The sequence below is a fragment of the Chanodichthys erythropterus genome, chromosome 23 (assembly GCF_024489055.1).
Source record: "Chanodichthys erythropterus isolate Z2021 chromosome 23, ASM2448905v1, whole genome shotgun sequence".
In the NCBI taxonomy this organism is placed as follows: domain Eukaryota; kingdom Metazoa; phylum Chordata; class Actinopteri; order Cypriniformes; family Xenocyprididae; genus Chanodichthys; species Chanodichthys erythropterus.
The window spans coordinates 26,573,809-26,591,004 of NC_090243.1; the positions used below are offsets into that span (position 1 = coordinate 26,573,809).

At 37.8% G+C, this 17,196-nt stretch overlaps 1 protein-coding gene across 1 annotated transcript in view; it reads left to right on the top strand.

Annotated features, from left to right (window-relative positions):
• Window positions 1–3,760: 3,760 nt before the first annotated feature.
• The window catches only part of adarb2 (adenosine deaminase RNA specific B2 (inactive)), a 228,009-nt gene continuing 214,573 nt past the window's right edge, over window positions 3,761–17,196 (top strand). Inside the window, exon 1 of the mRNA XM_067377710.1 lies at window positions 3,761–3,950. Within this exon, the coding sequence (XP_067233811.1) occupies window positions 3,878–3,950 (73 nt within the window). The 5' untranslated portion in view covers window positions 3,761–3,877. The remainder of the gene's footprint in view (window positions 3,951–17,196) is intronic.

Sequence of the window (17,196 nt, forward strand, 5' to 3'; positions counted from 1 at the left end):
AGCCTGAGCACGCTGCCGTCCCAGAGCAGCTCCAGTCTGAGCACGTTGCCGTCCCTGAGCAGCTCCAGTCTGAACACGTTGCCGTCCCAGAGCAGTTCCAGTCTGAGGCCGCTGCCGTCCCTGAGTCCTCCACTCTCCCTGATACAGGCACGGAGACCGTTACCGAGCTGTCCGCTCCCTTTGATAAGGCCACGGAGGCCGTCACCGAGCTGTCCGCTCTCCCTGATACGGCCACGGAGGCCGTCACCGAGCTGTCCGCTCTCCCTGATACGGCCACGGAGGCCATCACCGAGCTGTCCGCTCTCCCTGATACTGCCACGGAGGCCATCACCGAGCTGTCCGCTCTCCCTGATACGGCCACGGAGGCCATCACCGAGCTGTCCGCTCTCCCTGATACTGCCACGGAGGCCATCACCGAGCTGTCCGCTCTCCCTGATACTGCCACGGAGGCCATCACCGAGCTGTCCGCTCTCCCTGATACGGCCACGGAGGCCATCACCGAGCTGTCCGCTCTCCCTGATACTGCCACGGAGGCCGTCACCGAGCTGGCCGCTCTCCCTGATACTGCCACGGAGGCCGTCACCGAGCTGGCCGCTCTCCCTGATACGGCCACGGAGGCCGTCACCGAGCTGCTCGTTCTCCCTGATACGGCCACGAAGCACCCTTGGCCAGCCCTGTCCTAGCCTACTGCCCTGCCGCCGCCGCCGCCCAGACCTTCTGCCCTGCCGCCGCCGCCGCCCAGACCCTCAGCCCTGCCGCCGTCATCCAAGCCTTCTGTCTTGCCGCCACTGCCCGGGCCGTCTGAGCCGCTGGAACCAGCCTGGTCGATTCCTCCAGCGCCGCCCTGGAAATCAGCCAGGACTCCAGTCCTGCCAGTACCCGCCTGGTCAGTTCCTCCGGCACCACCCTGGCAATCAGCCAGGACTCCAGACCCACTGGAACCAGCCTGGTCAGTTCCTCCGGCACCACCCTGGCAATCAGCCAGGACTCCAGACCCACTGGAACCAGCCTGGTCAGTTCCTCCAGCACCGCCCTGGTGTTCAGTGAGGTACCCGGGATCTGGCCCACCATCCCTCCCCCTGATCCTCCTCCGGTCCACCTCCCTCCTGATTTTTTTGTGTTTTTGTTTGTTGTCTGGTGGAGCGTCTGGTAGCCGCTCCTTTGAGGGGGGGTCATGTCACGATCACCTGTGAGAGTGCCCTTCAGCCTCTAGAGGGCACTCCTTCCCGGACTCTCTGTTTCACCCATTTCATGAACTACATTTCCCATACATACTCCCCGGACTAATCACCATTCGTCATTGCACTCAGCTGTTTGTTATTTTGTCATTAGTGTCTGTGTATTTAATCGGAGTTGTTTCTGTCTGTTCTTGTGGTTCATTGTTTGATGTCACCCTTGGTCTGTTCCCTGGTTTTTTTCCCTTGTTCTCCCGTTTTGGTTTGTAGTTTTCTCGTTTCTTGTTTTATTTTTGGACTGTTGTTTGGATGCTGACCCCTGCCTGTACTCTGGATTACGCCTTTTGGAATTGCCCTTAATAAACACCCTTTGCTGCACTTGGATCTACCTTTTGCCTTTCTGTTCCGTGACAAATCCTTTAACCATAGTTTAACCACGGAATTTGTAATAAAACTATGGTTATAGTAATCAATATGCTACTATAGTAAAATCATGGTTAATTTTCATAAAAGATAATGCAATAACATGTTCACATTAGGATTTTTCTATAAAGATATTGTCATGTTGTAGTTATTATCATACTAATTTTGACATTTAGTCAATTTAGAAAATGTAGTTTTGTTAAATCTGGAGTATTTACGTCATTTTAACATAAAACAATAACACGTTCATAATGTAATAGCCTACTTTAAATTCAACTAAATTGAAATTTCCCGGCCTGAAATTTTGTCCCAGTCTGGCCCTGTTCTACATGGTGGTTCTTCAGCTTGTATACATTCATAAGGTAACAGAATTTGAAATGTAAGTTCTTTTGTATTAAAGGTGCAATATGTAAAATTTTCTGTCCACTAGAGGTCGCTAGAGGCCTATTCAAAACAAATGCATAGCTTGATGACGCAAAGTTTGAGCTCTGAATCTTGGGAAATGTGGTCTTCACTTCAATGGCCAGTGGAAAAAAATTGGGATACTACTCAGGAAGAAATCATGTTCATGGATGTGATTATTAACGTTACTGTAGTGTGAAGCAGAGCAGGAGCGAGTGTTGTGGAGCTGAACGAGGAGCTGGAGCGATTGATCAACACACGCCTCACGAGCAGCGGGACTTTTATTATGATACAGTCGCCGGCGCCGCTTCCGCTTTTCCGGTCATGAGTATGAGGTAACGCAGCTCTGTTTATCATATTAGATACATTTGAGAGTGTTGAAAATGATGTTATAGTGTTACTCTGTGCGTTCGCTCGGCGGCTGCTGTGAGACACTGTTACACACTGCAGTAAACTAGATCCATTTTACAATATCATATTAAATAAATATATCTAGAAATATATCAAAACAGTTGTTCCCTTGCCCATGTAAAACATGTAAATTTGGTGTTTCCATGGTTTCTACAAAATAAAACCAGAAACCGAGAGTAACACGGTTATGACACCATTGACAGGTGAAAAAATATATAATACAAAATATATAACACTGGCCTAGTGGTTTTGGGATATTTTACTGCAAAATTCTTACATATTGCACCTTTAATATATTAATATGATGTGAGGTCCAGTTACCAGCATGACACTTAAACAGGTAGTAGTAATGACTACTTTTTGCTTAAGTACATGTGAAAGCATACTTCTTTTCTTTACATATCACTCCTTTAACCCAGGGGTTTTTGTTGAATTCGGAAGGCGGTCTGGGGGAAGCTGGATATTTTACTTCATAACTTGTTAAATATGGATTTTTTTTTTTTTACACAAACGCATCGCTTCACTTCAGAAGACCTTTATTAACCCCCCGGAGCCGTGTGGAGTATGTTTATGATGGACAGAAGCACTTTCTTCAGCTCATACTCGTTGGTATCGCTCGCTGCTATTATAAAGCTCGAATGTGTCAGGATATTTATTAATATTTCTCTGATTGTGTTCATCAGAAAGAAGAAAGTCATATACACCTAGGATGGTGAGGGTTAGTAAAGCTTGGGCTCATTTCCATTTCAAAGTGAACTAATCCTTTAACAATAACTCACTATTACCGCATGAATAGTGAAGTTGGAAGAATAACATGAATAGTCACAAACTTATGGAGTCCATGCAGCTCAAGTGCTGTTGTTACTTAAGTAAAATGGAAAACATCTCAAATTTGTATGTTAATCATATAATTTGCAATGAGCACATTTTAATAATAAAAAAGAAAACAGAACCATTTTCACTTTCAAAGCCACATACTGTTTTTCTGCAACTTTTGCTGTCCCAGCCACATCTCACCCTTCCTGTCTGTCCTTTCATCCGCGCGCATTAAGTCATCACTCATTCAGAAATGAAGGCTGAGTTCGCACGCCTGCATGGGATGGGGGTGTGTCATCGGTCGTGATGTCAGAGCGCAAGGACTCTCATGATTGGCTCTAATTAGAATCTTCGGCAGCAAATAGACACGCGTCTTGCATGATTGGATTCAAAGTGGCTGGTGCCAAAAAGCGCAGAGGCGCAGGAGCTCCAGACGCGCTCTCACGCGGGAGGAGGACGCGGCGGTCCGCTGAGCTCAAAACACAGTCAGACAGACGAGCGGCACTTTTAGCTGGTTACCAAGAGCTTAATAGAAGAGTGTGAGACGGAATAGGGCGAAGCTGATATTCCTGGAGCGTTCCGCGTGCGCAACTGCAGCAGAGCAACTTCAGAAACATCAAGCAGAACAAGTTCTTCAAAATCTGAGCACCATGGCATCGGTCCCCAGCAGCCAAGTCAAATGCAAGTTCAAGAGGAGGAGGAGGAGAAGGTCCAAGCGAAAAGGTAAAGTTTATTCCAGTCATTATTCGTTTTCTTAATAAACGCTTTCCCCCGCTAAAGCCGAAACAACGGAGAGGTCGCGCGCACTGGTTGGAATATGCAGCATGAAGTACCGAGCATAACTGCGCAGTCTGGATGTCTGTACATGTGTTAGTGTGTGATGCGCGCGGTCGCATCAGCATCGTTCCTCTGTCAAGTTTGTGTAAACATATGACAGCTCGGTTCAGATGCGCACTGATTCACGCTCGCGAGAGGAAACACCGTTTATTTCTCGCTCTGTGCATCCAGTATTTACAGTATCTGCCCTTGTCGTAACCTCAACTATAAGATTTGACCTCATTTACCTGCTGCGATTGTAATGTTATTTGACCTTTTCAGTCTCTTGTGACGCATTCATAGAATTTATTTAGAAACTATAACTATGACGAGTTATTTCTACTCAGTCTGACCTTTTAAATGAGTTTTGGTGCTGTAAACTAATAACCTTCAGTCATATTAAATCATAAATGTAGATGTTACCACGTAAAGTGAATTTATTATGTTATCTGACAAAACATTCTTCAGTACTGTAATGAATTATATGTAAACTCACTGTAAAAAAAGCCTTTATGGCTGTAACAGCATTTACATCCATTTCTCAAAAATCAAGAGTTTAAACTTTCTTCATCATTAATTCAATTCAAAGTGGTTCAAAAGTGCTATGAACTTATCACCAGCGCAACAGTAATTGATTTGATTTTACTTTAAATAATATGTTAAATTTATTATGTTTAAATAATAATTAAGCTGAATTAAGCTTCAGATGGGTTCAAATTGTGTACAATTATAGCTACACAATACGTATGAAATCTCGTACAAAATATGAGTAAATAAAAATGTGACGAGCTTTATATAGAGTTTATAGTACAGTTACAGATACACCATTTGTCAGGTAGCAAAAAAATCCACTTTAATGTAATAGCATCTACATTTATTATTAACATGCCTGACTCAACTTGCCTACATGGGGTTACATGACTAAATGAAAATCATTTTCAAAGGTCAGATTTAATAGAAATAACTCCTGCAACGTGCAATAAAACAAGGTTTTAATCTAAATTAAATTACCTGGTTTATTCAAGTAAAAAAAAAAAAAAAGTCATTTAAATTGACCAAATCCACCTGATTAATTCACAGCAACCAAAGTTATTTAATCAGTCAGATCATATAGAAACAGTTCCTCAAGATTACAATTGGCGTTTTATAATGGCGTAGTGTATTCTTAATAACTCTAGTATAGTCTAGAATATACAAAAGTAATTAATTTAGTATAGTAAAATGATTTGTATGCCATAAATCTATTAAGCATGGAAATACTCAAGTCTGCAAGTATTACACGGCTCTTTTTAGAGTTGATGCGTATAATAATAATGCTAGATTTTATAGCTATTTTCTATTTTCATACAAGCAGGCATTTTTAGGGAAATTAGTTACACTAGCTCTATTTCCATTATCAACACTGAAATTTCATCAGAATGTAATGAGACCAGCAGTGTAATGTGATCGAATGACGGCGGGCACACTTGCTTCTCGTGTTACTTTGGTGGCTGGTAACAAATGAAGGTGTGTGTGTGTGATGGCGGTCAGGTTCAGAAACCCTTCTGCCTGTGCTGTGACAGGTTTGCATGGCGCGTTTCACCCCATCACCGCTTATCGCGTGGCCCGAGAGACTCACGGGGCCATGGGCTGGATGGGCTGATAGCGCGGCATTGATCAGTCACATTGCTCGCGGTCGGTTTTTGCCTTTAACTGGCAAATGGACATGGATTTTAGCTTGAGTTTGTTAACATCTGCATTGCATCTCGAAATTTGCAAAACCCATCTATCAAGCAAGAACACGAGTTGTAAATAAATCGTTCTAAATATTGAATAGTTGTTAGGCAGTGTGCAATGGTTTTGGTTTTGCTTTCGAGGACACTGTGATGGAATTATTCTTGTGGCCTGCAGTGTTCAGTCATTTCATGAAGTAGCATTAGCGTTGTGCAATACACACACTGATGTCTGTCGACAACTGCGGTCTGACCTGTAACCCAGAGTATTAATAGCCCAAGCAATTGTGGGAACGTAGACAATAGTTGTAGTGTAACACCGAGGCAAATATATTTACATAATGGAAATGGCAGAATTGGTCACACAACATTAAGCATTGCATATAAACATTAGAGGAGAGCGTAAGAGTGTGTGCGTGTGCTTATGTGTGTTTGAATGGCTAATTTATCAGCTGAGCTAATGGGAAGTGATGGTGCTGGACAGAAGGAAAACCAGGAAAACATGCTAGATAGTGTACATCCTGGTCAGCGGCGGAAGGTTTAACAGGTTGATTATTCAGACCAATCACCATTTCTTTTTTGTGTATTTATCTTTTTAATCATCATTATCATTATAATGAAAGATTTTCATTTCCGCTGGGACAATTCACTTTACTCGGGGGAATTCAGACACAATTAATCACATAAAACCAGATAACGTCAGCAGATTGTTTTAACATCTCCCATCTAATCTCTCATAATGGAGATGAAAACATAATACAGTTTCTCATTCTAATAAACACTCATTTTTCTGAAAGCCGAAACAATTCATTTTATTGTCTTCCTGGCAAAAGGGCGACGTTCCAGGATTATATCGACATGGTCTAATCCTCAGCAAATGCTTCAGATTATTACAGAATGTCCAGTGCATTAAAACCAATGTGTATTCAAACGCACGTAAGAAGATTTAGCTCCTGATGTCGTTTTGTTTGCGCGCCATTGTAGCGTAGCGGTAATGTTAGCAGAGGTTACTGAGGTAACATACATGCAAACAATAGAGATTAATCCTTCAAACTGGGGCAGTTGCCATCAAGTATGTACTTTATTTTTTACCTCACGCACTTGAATCCTTTTGAACGAGAAAGTGTGCGTTGAGGAATTGCTTAGTTGTTGACCTGCTTACCTCAAAGTTATCAGCAAACACGACGTATGCAAACCACAGTGTATGTGAGGATTTAAATAATACAGTATTAGAGAAGCCAATGCCTTGATGTAGTAGAACTACTTTTAGCTCTGAACTTGTTAAAGGTTAGTCGTTGCTGAAGTGTGAGACTGCCCCACTGTGGCTCGTAGCGGAGGGGTTCGTTTTGTTAGTTGGCTCCGGTGTGAATTAACCACTGCCCAGTTGCTTAACTCCTGAATCTCTTCCGAAATGAGTGTAGTGAAACCCCACCTACCTTTACAAAGGATTGCGTGCTTTCTGTGAAGTATGCCCTTGTGAAAAAGAAGTGCGCTTAATTGTATTGAATGTGCACTAGTAGTGCACTTAAAAAACTGCACTTGGAGATATAATGTTAATGAAATAAAAGGCCACTTTGGTGATTAAGAAAGCACACTTTCATGGCTGTTCCTTTACACCTTTACATCTTAAGAAAAGTGCACTTTGTAATAATGTCAAATGTTTTAATTGTTTTAATAATAGTTTGTTGTGCTTTATACACTTATTTTGATTTATTGACTAACATATTAAAGCACATACTAAAATACTTGGTTACACTTTATTTTACAGTTCCGTAGTTACATTGTAATTACTCAAATGAGTACTGAGTAATATTAATTAACTACATGTACTTACTATAGAGTTACAGTTAGGGTTTGGTTTAGGGTTGTAATTATGCATAATTTACTGTTATTACTGTTGTAAGTACATGTAACATATAACTACGGCACTGCAAAATAAATTGTTACCATACTTGATTATAATTTTAACTGTAGTGTGTTATCTGTTATTATATTTTGAGTACTAATTTGCAACTTTATCATTGCAAAGGTGGAATTACAAATATATTTAAATAGATGAAATTAGGGCTGTTTAATGATTAATTGTGATTAATCACATCCAAAATAAAAGATTGTGTTTACATAATGTGTGTGTGTACTATGCATATTTATTTTATATTCATAAAAACATACATGTATATATTTAAGACATATTAACATGCATATATTTATATATAATTTAAATTATTAATATATATTTATTGATTTTTATATTTTTTCTTAAATATATACATGTATATGTATGTGTTTATAAATACAAATAAATATGCACAGTACACACATGTATTATATGAACACAAACTTTTTTTTCTGGATGCGATTAATCATTAAACAGCCCTAGATGAAATATAAGTTTCAGTATAAATTACATGTTCTAAGTGGTGTAAATACCACACAAAATACATTACCATAAATGCTTGTCGGTACATTCAGCAAGTAGTTATGAAATTACATATGAAGATGAACTTTACTCCTTCTTAAGCAGGTCAAAAAAGCACTCAAGAGCTAATTGCATTTATTATAACTTTATACTATAACATACTATTGAGTGCCTGAAAACATTACAGTTCACACTTATTTGCTCAGTATATTCTTTTAAAATATTATTTCCGTAATAAGTACTCTTTTTATTTATTTATGTTTTCCTCTCAAAGGTAGTATGCTTTCTCTTACAGAGTACTTGAATGATAGCTAAAATCGTGTGTTTAGTTTATTGAAATGCATAAAATGCTACAGTTTGTAATGCAATATGTCTATGAATGTATCTGCTTTTACTGAGTGGTACTGTATTTCTTACAGTGTGTCCTGATGTGTGTGAATGTTGACATGGTGTCAAATTTGTGCAGTAATTGCCACTCGCATCTTGAGCTGCAGAAGGTCGAGCGGTTGTGGCGATACGGTCAGAGGGCAGTAACGCGGCCAGCGGAGAGTCAAACCGGTCTCCGTTGTGACACATATTCCCTGTAGGCCAGTTCAGAAAGTAGTTATGTTGCCTTTCCACTGTCAACTCTGTCTTTTTGTTAGCATTGCTCATTGTTTGTGTGGTCCGTATGAATTTTGGGCTTGATCTGTCTGAATTTTGGGCACACAAATGCCAGTATCCACCTGATTCTGTACCTTGTTCTCTAATTCAAGGAAATGCGAGGTGTGGTTACACTTTATTTTAAGGTATTCTTGTTACAGCATAATTACACATTAATTACTGGATAATAACAATTAACTACTTGTACTTACTAGGTTAGGGCTAGGATCAGAGTTTGGTGCAAGTAATTACGCATAATTTATAGTTATTACTACAGTAACTGCATGTAACGTGTAACAAGGACACTAAAATAAAGTGTTATTTAATTAAACTGTCTAGAGCAATTAAATGACAACATGTTTTAGCTTATTTAAGCCATTATTATATTATATTATATTATATTATATTATATTATATTATATTATATTATATTATATTATATTATATTATATTATATTATATTATATTATATTATATTATATTATATTATATTATATTATATTATATATTTAAAAAAAAAAAAAAAACTCTTCTTGGCCGATATTTGATTGAGGATGAAGATTTAGCTTGGGCATAATCCAGATTTCCCGAATCAGTTGCACCGGAAAAGGAAACGCATTTAGCCGTAATCAGATGTAAACACAATTTTTGTCCCGAGTCTACTTCATTACACTCTCGTCTTTGTGTGCGCTGGTGATAAGAATTTTTTTGGTGAACGTTGGTATAACACCGCTAGCATTTATGAAGTTAATGAAGGTCGTCACCAGCGGCAACCAGAGACCTGTGTGACGGCAGCGTTTCAATTCACAGACACTTCCCTGATTAAGCGTGAAATATTCTGTGGTTTAGGACACGGCGTCCTCCACAGTGCGTTTGGCTGGGGAGGGGAAAGAAAAAAAGATATTAACACTGAACGGTTTCGGCTTCCTCCAGAGGGACTGTCGATAAAATGACCGAAAGAAAGAAATAGCACAACTTTACAAATTAGCATAATTAGTAATTATCTCTTAATAGGCCCTCTTGGCTTTTGAGACTTGCCTCTTGAATTTCTGCTTAAAGTTCATGGAGTGAGAATAAAAATACAAATTTTAATGCGGAAATGTCTCAATACCACACATGAGCTGTTGAGATAACCATCTAATTGAGGTGAGACCGTGTCAGAAACATTCATGGGACAGGAAGAACAATCTAAAGCTTCATTATTAAAAAAAAACAGGTCCCACTTTATATTAGGTAGCCTTAACTACTATGTACTTGCATCAAAAAATAAGCACAATATACTTTTTGTGTTCATATTGTATAGCAAAACTGTGATTGAGGTGGATATTTGTAAGGTTAGGCACATGATTGATGGTATGGGTAGGTTTGAGGGTGGGTTAAAGTGCAAGTTAAGGGTCAAAAGTGTAATTATAAATGTAATTACAGAAATTAATTACAGACGTAATTACTTGCAGGTATTTTAAAATATAAGTACAATGTAAAAACATGTATGTACACAATAAGTGTATAATTGTATCAAATGATTAATTTCAATGTAAATACATAGTAGTTAAAGACACCTAATATAAAGTTGGAGCAAAAAAATCATTATACAAAAACTCATGTTGATGTTATGCAGCCAACATATTCACATATTCATATGAGATTACAATTTAAATGAAATTTGGTTCATATTATTTCATGATAACATATAAATGCACTTTTTGATACTGGTGTCCATTACAGTGAAAAGCTATTTTTAACTATTCAGGCTGTGATTTTACATCCAAACCACCATTTGTGATGACCTTTGACCCTTAAACATAATTTTGTGTAACTTCTCTTTTTATATACAGTACCATTCAAAAGTTTGTGGTCAGTGAGATTTAAAATAAATAAATAAATAAATAAATAAATAAATAAATAAGTTAATTCATTAATACTTTTATTAAACAAGAATGCATTAAATTGATCAAAAGTAAAAAGTTTGCATTGCAAAAACATATTACAAATTAATGCTGTTAAATGAATGGAAATAAATAAAATGTCATTGCACAACTGTTTTCAACATTGATAATAAGAAGAAATGGAGTGCTAAAAATTCACCTTTGCCATCACAGGATTATATTATATTTTAAATGTACGAAAATAGAAAACTGTTTCAATTTGTAATATTATTCCACAATTTTATGTATTTTAGATAAAATAAATACAGCCTTGGTTGAGCATAAACTTTCAAAAGCATTAAAATATTTAAAAATATCACAGCCACACGTGATAAAATGTATCTTTTCAATGCTAATCAGAGTTTTTGTCCTAACTAGCTGCAACGCCGACATGTGATAATTCTATTTTAGAAACAGTTTCTATTTTTCTGTGACATCGCAGCTGGAAGAACAACAGAAAGTATGATAATGATAATCTCAGGTACTGTTTATGTGCTTTATTTGATATTAAAAGCATCTAATGTGAGTCTGAATATCATTTTATGTGACTTTTATAGCCGTACTAAAAGCAACAATGGACAATTCACCTTAGATCTTCAAAATAAATGAAGGGAAACAAGAACGTTCAAACTGTCATTGTGAAAAGATAATTGTATTCTATGAGAAGATTGTTTCAGTAACTCTCTATGTATTTTCAATGTTAAAATGGTGTAATATTCATGAATTCGATGATGTACTTAGTCTATCCATTTATTTGCGAGTGCTGGGAGTTTGCCGAGAGAGCCCGCCCACGTGCTCTTCTGATTGGCTGTGATTTTTGATTGACTTTATCGCATCTCACAGTCGTATCACAAACAAATTGTTCGTCGCTCGAATCTTATAGCATCGCTTCTGGTTAGGACATGGTGTTAGATCTAAATGTGTAACTCTTTCAGAATGCATGATTTTGAAAATTATAGAAAGATTCTATACTCGTTTAGAAGTAAAAAGAGACATCCTTTACCTTTGATTGAATAATTCACGCATCAGGTGGTTTATTATTGTTATTTCATCACTGCAGTCTAGCTCGGTTTATTAATCATACTCTCGTCCTTCATATTAAAGTGAAACATACTGATAATCAAAGTACACAAACATGTTACTGGCATGCGCTGCTCTGCTGGCCCACTCGTGATTGTGCTGCGAGCAGTTATCAGATGATCAGAGTAATAATATTACAGGCTATGAAAGCTGACAGCACAAGCACATCTCCATAAATACCTCCTGCCTGGAAAACGAGCACCGCGCTGCTATGTGGGCCACAAATCAATTAACAATGCCCACAAGCGAGAACTACTGACATGAAGACTTTTAATACTGTGAAATCAGTAGCTTCGCAATAATAATATTAATTCTAATGCTGAAACTTTTTACTGTTATGTTTATTATAATTGTTCTTATGAATGCATGCTTTTTTTGTGCTATAGGACCCTGATTTTACATTGCAAATGGTGTGGCGACCCTACACAGTACTAAAATTGTCTATCGTACAAAAATGTTCTTCTTGTTTATATGCCAAATATCAACATGTCATAGTGAAAATGCTTTCTAAATGTGACTTTTGATGGTTTAATGCTTTAATTCACCACACAAAACACATTGTGTTCTGCACAAACCACGCTTCAAATGAACCCCTATTTAATGCAGTGTAGGCTATATTTTCTTTTGCTTTTTGTAGTTTTGTTCATGTTTCTGAGGACGGGAGCATGTCATACTGGCATCTGTCTTATTTGGATAGCTGCTACCCAGTGACAGATGATTTTGCTCTGAAATATTGTAGATTTTTGGTTTGATGCACAGCTTTTGATGTCAGCAACAGAAGATATTGGAAGCATTTTCTTGTCCCTAGTAAACATTTGAATATTTTCCAACAAATTACTGCATGCATCATTATATGGCTAGTAGCACTTTATTATTTGCATGTAGCATTGTTTGTTACCTGCGCTTCACTATTAACAGAACTGCAACTGATTTCTGGGTCACTCACGACCCACCAGTCTGTATATCCAATATTAAAGGGATAGTTAAGAGTTAGGAGTTTAAAGGGGTCCTGTTATACCCTTTTACGAAGACTTGATTTCGTTTTTGGGGTGTACTAGAAGAGTTCCAAGAGCTGATTGTTCCAAAAAAGCATAATATTTCACATTATCACAGCTTCACAGCTTTGCCCTTTGTTTACATCATAGCAAAAACATAAAACTTGAAAATGGGAACTGTTAAATGAACACACAATAACAAATTATAAAACACACTTGCACGTTGTGATCCATAAACAACTGATTGTCTCAACAAAGTGGGAACTGCTTTGTATTTCAACTTTGTGCATTGGTTCTGGAAGCTTTTCTTTGTAAAATGTGCAGCACGCAGGTAAACGTTGGGACAGCGTTTATTCGACATAGCATCAACACGCTACTAAAGCAGGTCTTCTTCTGCGTCTTCTCTAGCGCAGCTCAACCAGGCCACGCCCCCTTTTTGCATATTCGGTGGGCGGGGATTATTTAAATGAGCGACGTCACAAGATCCGAAAGAAGCACTTGTAGTCCCAATGAGCCATTTTCTGTTAAAGTGAATATCTCCCTTTGGAGTGGACTTTGTTGCCTTGCAGATCTTTTTTAGCAAAATTAGACATAAAAATATGAAAATATTAGTATTAGACCTTACACACACCTATCGTTTCGCTTCAGAAGACTCCAATTCATCCACTGGGGTCATGTGGATTACCACCACTAACACGGTGTGTGGTTTTTCCAATCTTTAACCAGCATTATGTAATCTCGCAGAGATGGATTATTTTCATAAAAAATCTTCATTGGTGTTTATCTGAAGAAACAAAGTCATGTACACTGGGAAAGGCATGTAAATAATGAGAGGATTTTTATTTTTGGGTGAACTATCCCTTTAAGCTAGTCAGAATATGCTTTTAATGTGTTGGAATGATTTTACAGATTTAGATGATCTATTCAGTCAACTATTCCGGCAGAATGACATATTTATGTTCAAAATATAGATCAGTGTGGATTTAGATTCTAATAATCGTCAGCTTTATTTTTTTTATGAACCTCACATAAGAGCAGTAATCCATGAATCTCAGTAACAACATTCCCCATAAAACGCTTATTTAGCACTTAAGCACAGTGACCGCATCCCTGCTTGTGCACATGTCTGTCTTGGTTGTGGTATTATTTAGAAATGATTATTGCGAGCAGGCCTGAGTGAATGCAATATGAGAGATTTGCTTTGTCTTTGATAGCAGCAGTGAAAATATATGACGCTATTTCATATTCATCATTCCACTCGCCGCCGCCTTTAAATAACGTTTCCCTTCCTCATAGCCTCCAGTAAAGCTGCCTTCATCCATCGATTTCAGCGTGCTTTAGGGGCCACGCGCCGAGACCGGGCTTATCTAGCAAATCCTTTAAAAGGTGTTTAAAAAACCTTGGTGTGCATTAGCTTTGTCTAATCTAATTCTTCTCTCTTGCGCTCGCTCTGTCTATTTTTTTTCTTCCGTTTTATTTTTTTATTTTTGTGATATTCCTCCTTCCTCACATTACCGTGTGATAGGCCTATTAGTTTCCAGGCAGGTCCGATTTGAACAGCTTTCTGGTCGTGTTTGCATTCAAACACTGTGTGTTCGAATTACTCATCTATTTTGTGTGATAGCCCAGAGTGTATTTGGTTTTCACGCAGAGTGAGACACTCTGACACTCTCTCGGGGTGAGATTTGCTCTCTCGTTGTTTGCGTACCGGCTGCCAGGAGTTAGGAAGGACGGCTTTTATGTACTAGAGAGCAACACTTTCTTTTGTTGTGTGCTTTCCATGGTTGAATTACCTGGTTTTCTCCAAAGCTGTGTCTGGTCAGCCGATGGAGGTTGATGGATGCGCTGAACCCCAGGCGACATGTGATATCAGGCTTATAGGACCGAGAGGATGTGTTGCCATAGAGAGAGAGATTGTGCCTGTGCCGGTGTTTTTAGGTACTGTAGTTTTTTTTTTTTTTTTTTTCAAGCATACACAAAATGTATGAAATTTCTCTCAAAAAAAGAGAGTGCAGTAACTTAGGTGAAGCTGATAAAAGAAGTGAAAATAAGCAATGCCTTCTGTAAAAAAAAAAAAAAAAAAAAAAAACTGTAAATTTTCTCAATTATCACCTTCTCAGGTAAATGTCTTTTTTTAACCTGGATTTGGGGTGGCACTAGCAGGCTTTAGCTAATTAAATTTTAAATTTGCATATACAAATGAAAAACAAGGAAGCTTGAAAATCAATATGGGTCTCATTTACTAACCTTGCATGCGTACGAATTTGTGTGTGAAATCTGCGTACAAACATTTTCACAAACAAATCATTATTCACAAAATCATGAAGTTTCGTACATTTTTTTTTTTTTCTAAACTTACAAAAAAATGTGGCAACAACTGAAGTGTATGGAGCACCTCACATGACATGCAAGGGGAAAAAAAGTTAAATGTGCGCACAATTTACTATTTCGTTCCCTTGATTTGCTAAATCGTGCGCAAGATTTACTGATTCATGCGCATGATTTGCTATTTTGTTCCTTCGATTTGCCAAACCGTGCACACAAATTAATTTGTTGTTTCCTCGATTTACTAAACCGTGCCACGATTTACTATTTCATTCTCTTGATTTACTAATTCTTTCCTTTGATTTGCTAAATTGTGCACAAGATTTACTGATTCATTCTCTCGATTTATTATTTTGTTCCCTTGATTTACTAAATCATGCGCATGATTTACTATTTCATTCTCTCGATTTACTGATTCTTTCCTTCGATTTGCTAAATCGTGCGCAAGATTTACTGATTCATGTGCACAATTTACTATTTCATTCTCTCGATTTACTGATTCGTTCCCTTGACTTATAAATCGTGTGCAAGATTTAGAAAATCAAGGGAACAAATTACTAAATCATGCACATGATTTTGCCTACTTTTCTTTTTTCTTTCTGCATGACATGTGTGAGGCTCTGTAGAAACAACATGTATGCAAAATAAGTGGCCTTAAAAAATAAGACATTTTATACATAGATATTTCATTTTTAAAATATATTTTATCATTATATAATGTGAGAAGTTCTCATGTGCTTATGAATATGAATAATCTATGCAATTATTAGTAAATGAGAGCCATTATTTTGTCTCTTTAAAACCCATTTTCTCAAGGACATTTCCTAATGGGCTTTTTTTCATGTTTATCTAACTTTTTCCCCCCCAATTTTGTCTACACATACACGCATGCACGCACACACACACAAAGTAGGCCTATCATCTCTGACCACCTCTCAAGGAAATTCAATGGCTGTCCAATCATCAAAAGATGAGTTCTCTATCAAGTGCAGGCGAAAAGAATACTTCATAACACTGGTTTTGTGTGTACATGTGTTTATGCGAGAGAGAGACGGAGGAAAGCAGTGATGGTGTTTGCTGTTGAGTCTATAAATAAGGCCGGTAATCCTTCTCTCTGCCCACAGCTGAAAGAGGGTCATTGTCCTATTCTCGATAAAGTGATGGAGGTTCATTTTAATTTGAATGGACCGTCAGAACAAGAAGAGTCTTGAATGTGTCGCCCACATGCGCGCACATATCAGCGCATGACGATACACATGTGCACGCACACATACAGGCTCTGTAGAGATGCCTTGCTGTATACTGTCTGCATAGGCAGCATCTAAACTTTATTGGAATCTTATAAGTGACATTTTTGGAACTCTTGGCCTCTGTTTTGCTTCTCGACAAATTTCAATAATATTAGCATGTTGCTAAGCTAAAAACAGTACGCATAATAACTGTGTGCTTTGAATTAGCTTAGCAACATGTTTAAAACAACATGCTAACATGCTAAAAATAAAAAACAGCGTTCACATTTTCATGGAAAATATCTATTATAGAATTTTAAAATTGGCTTTCTGGGCCTGGAAATGGAAATGAACAATTCTATAGTGACGATTTTTATGCTCAGTTCTGAAATACTCATCAGCTACTCCTTGTGAGTGCAGTCTTTTAAAAATTATTTTTTAAAAACTGTTTTCCAGTAGTTCATTTATTAGTGGATTCATGAAAGTTCATTAGTCAAACTGTGCAGACAGACAAATTATCGTTTACATAAACATTATGTTGGAATTAATGTGATGGTAAGAAAATCCCTATTTACTAAAATCAGATGCATGATAAATAGTGTTTTTCTTTCAGAATTAATCACAACAAATGAAAACACTAAATTGACAACATTTTAAAATAATTCAAGCCTGTTTCAATGCATTCTGGGATTGCTTTTATGTGTAAAACATGCACTGCTGCCTTAGATTTTGAATCTTACAACAGTGGTTCTTTTTAAAAATACGCTAATGTTTTTCTTTAAGACTCATATTTTTAAAAAGGAGACCCAATACAGTGCCAACATAA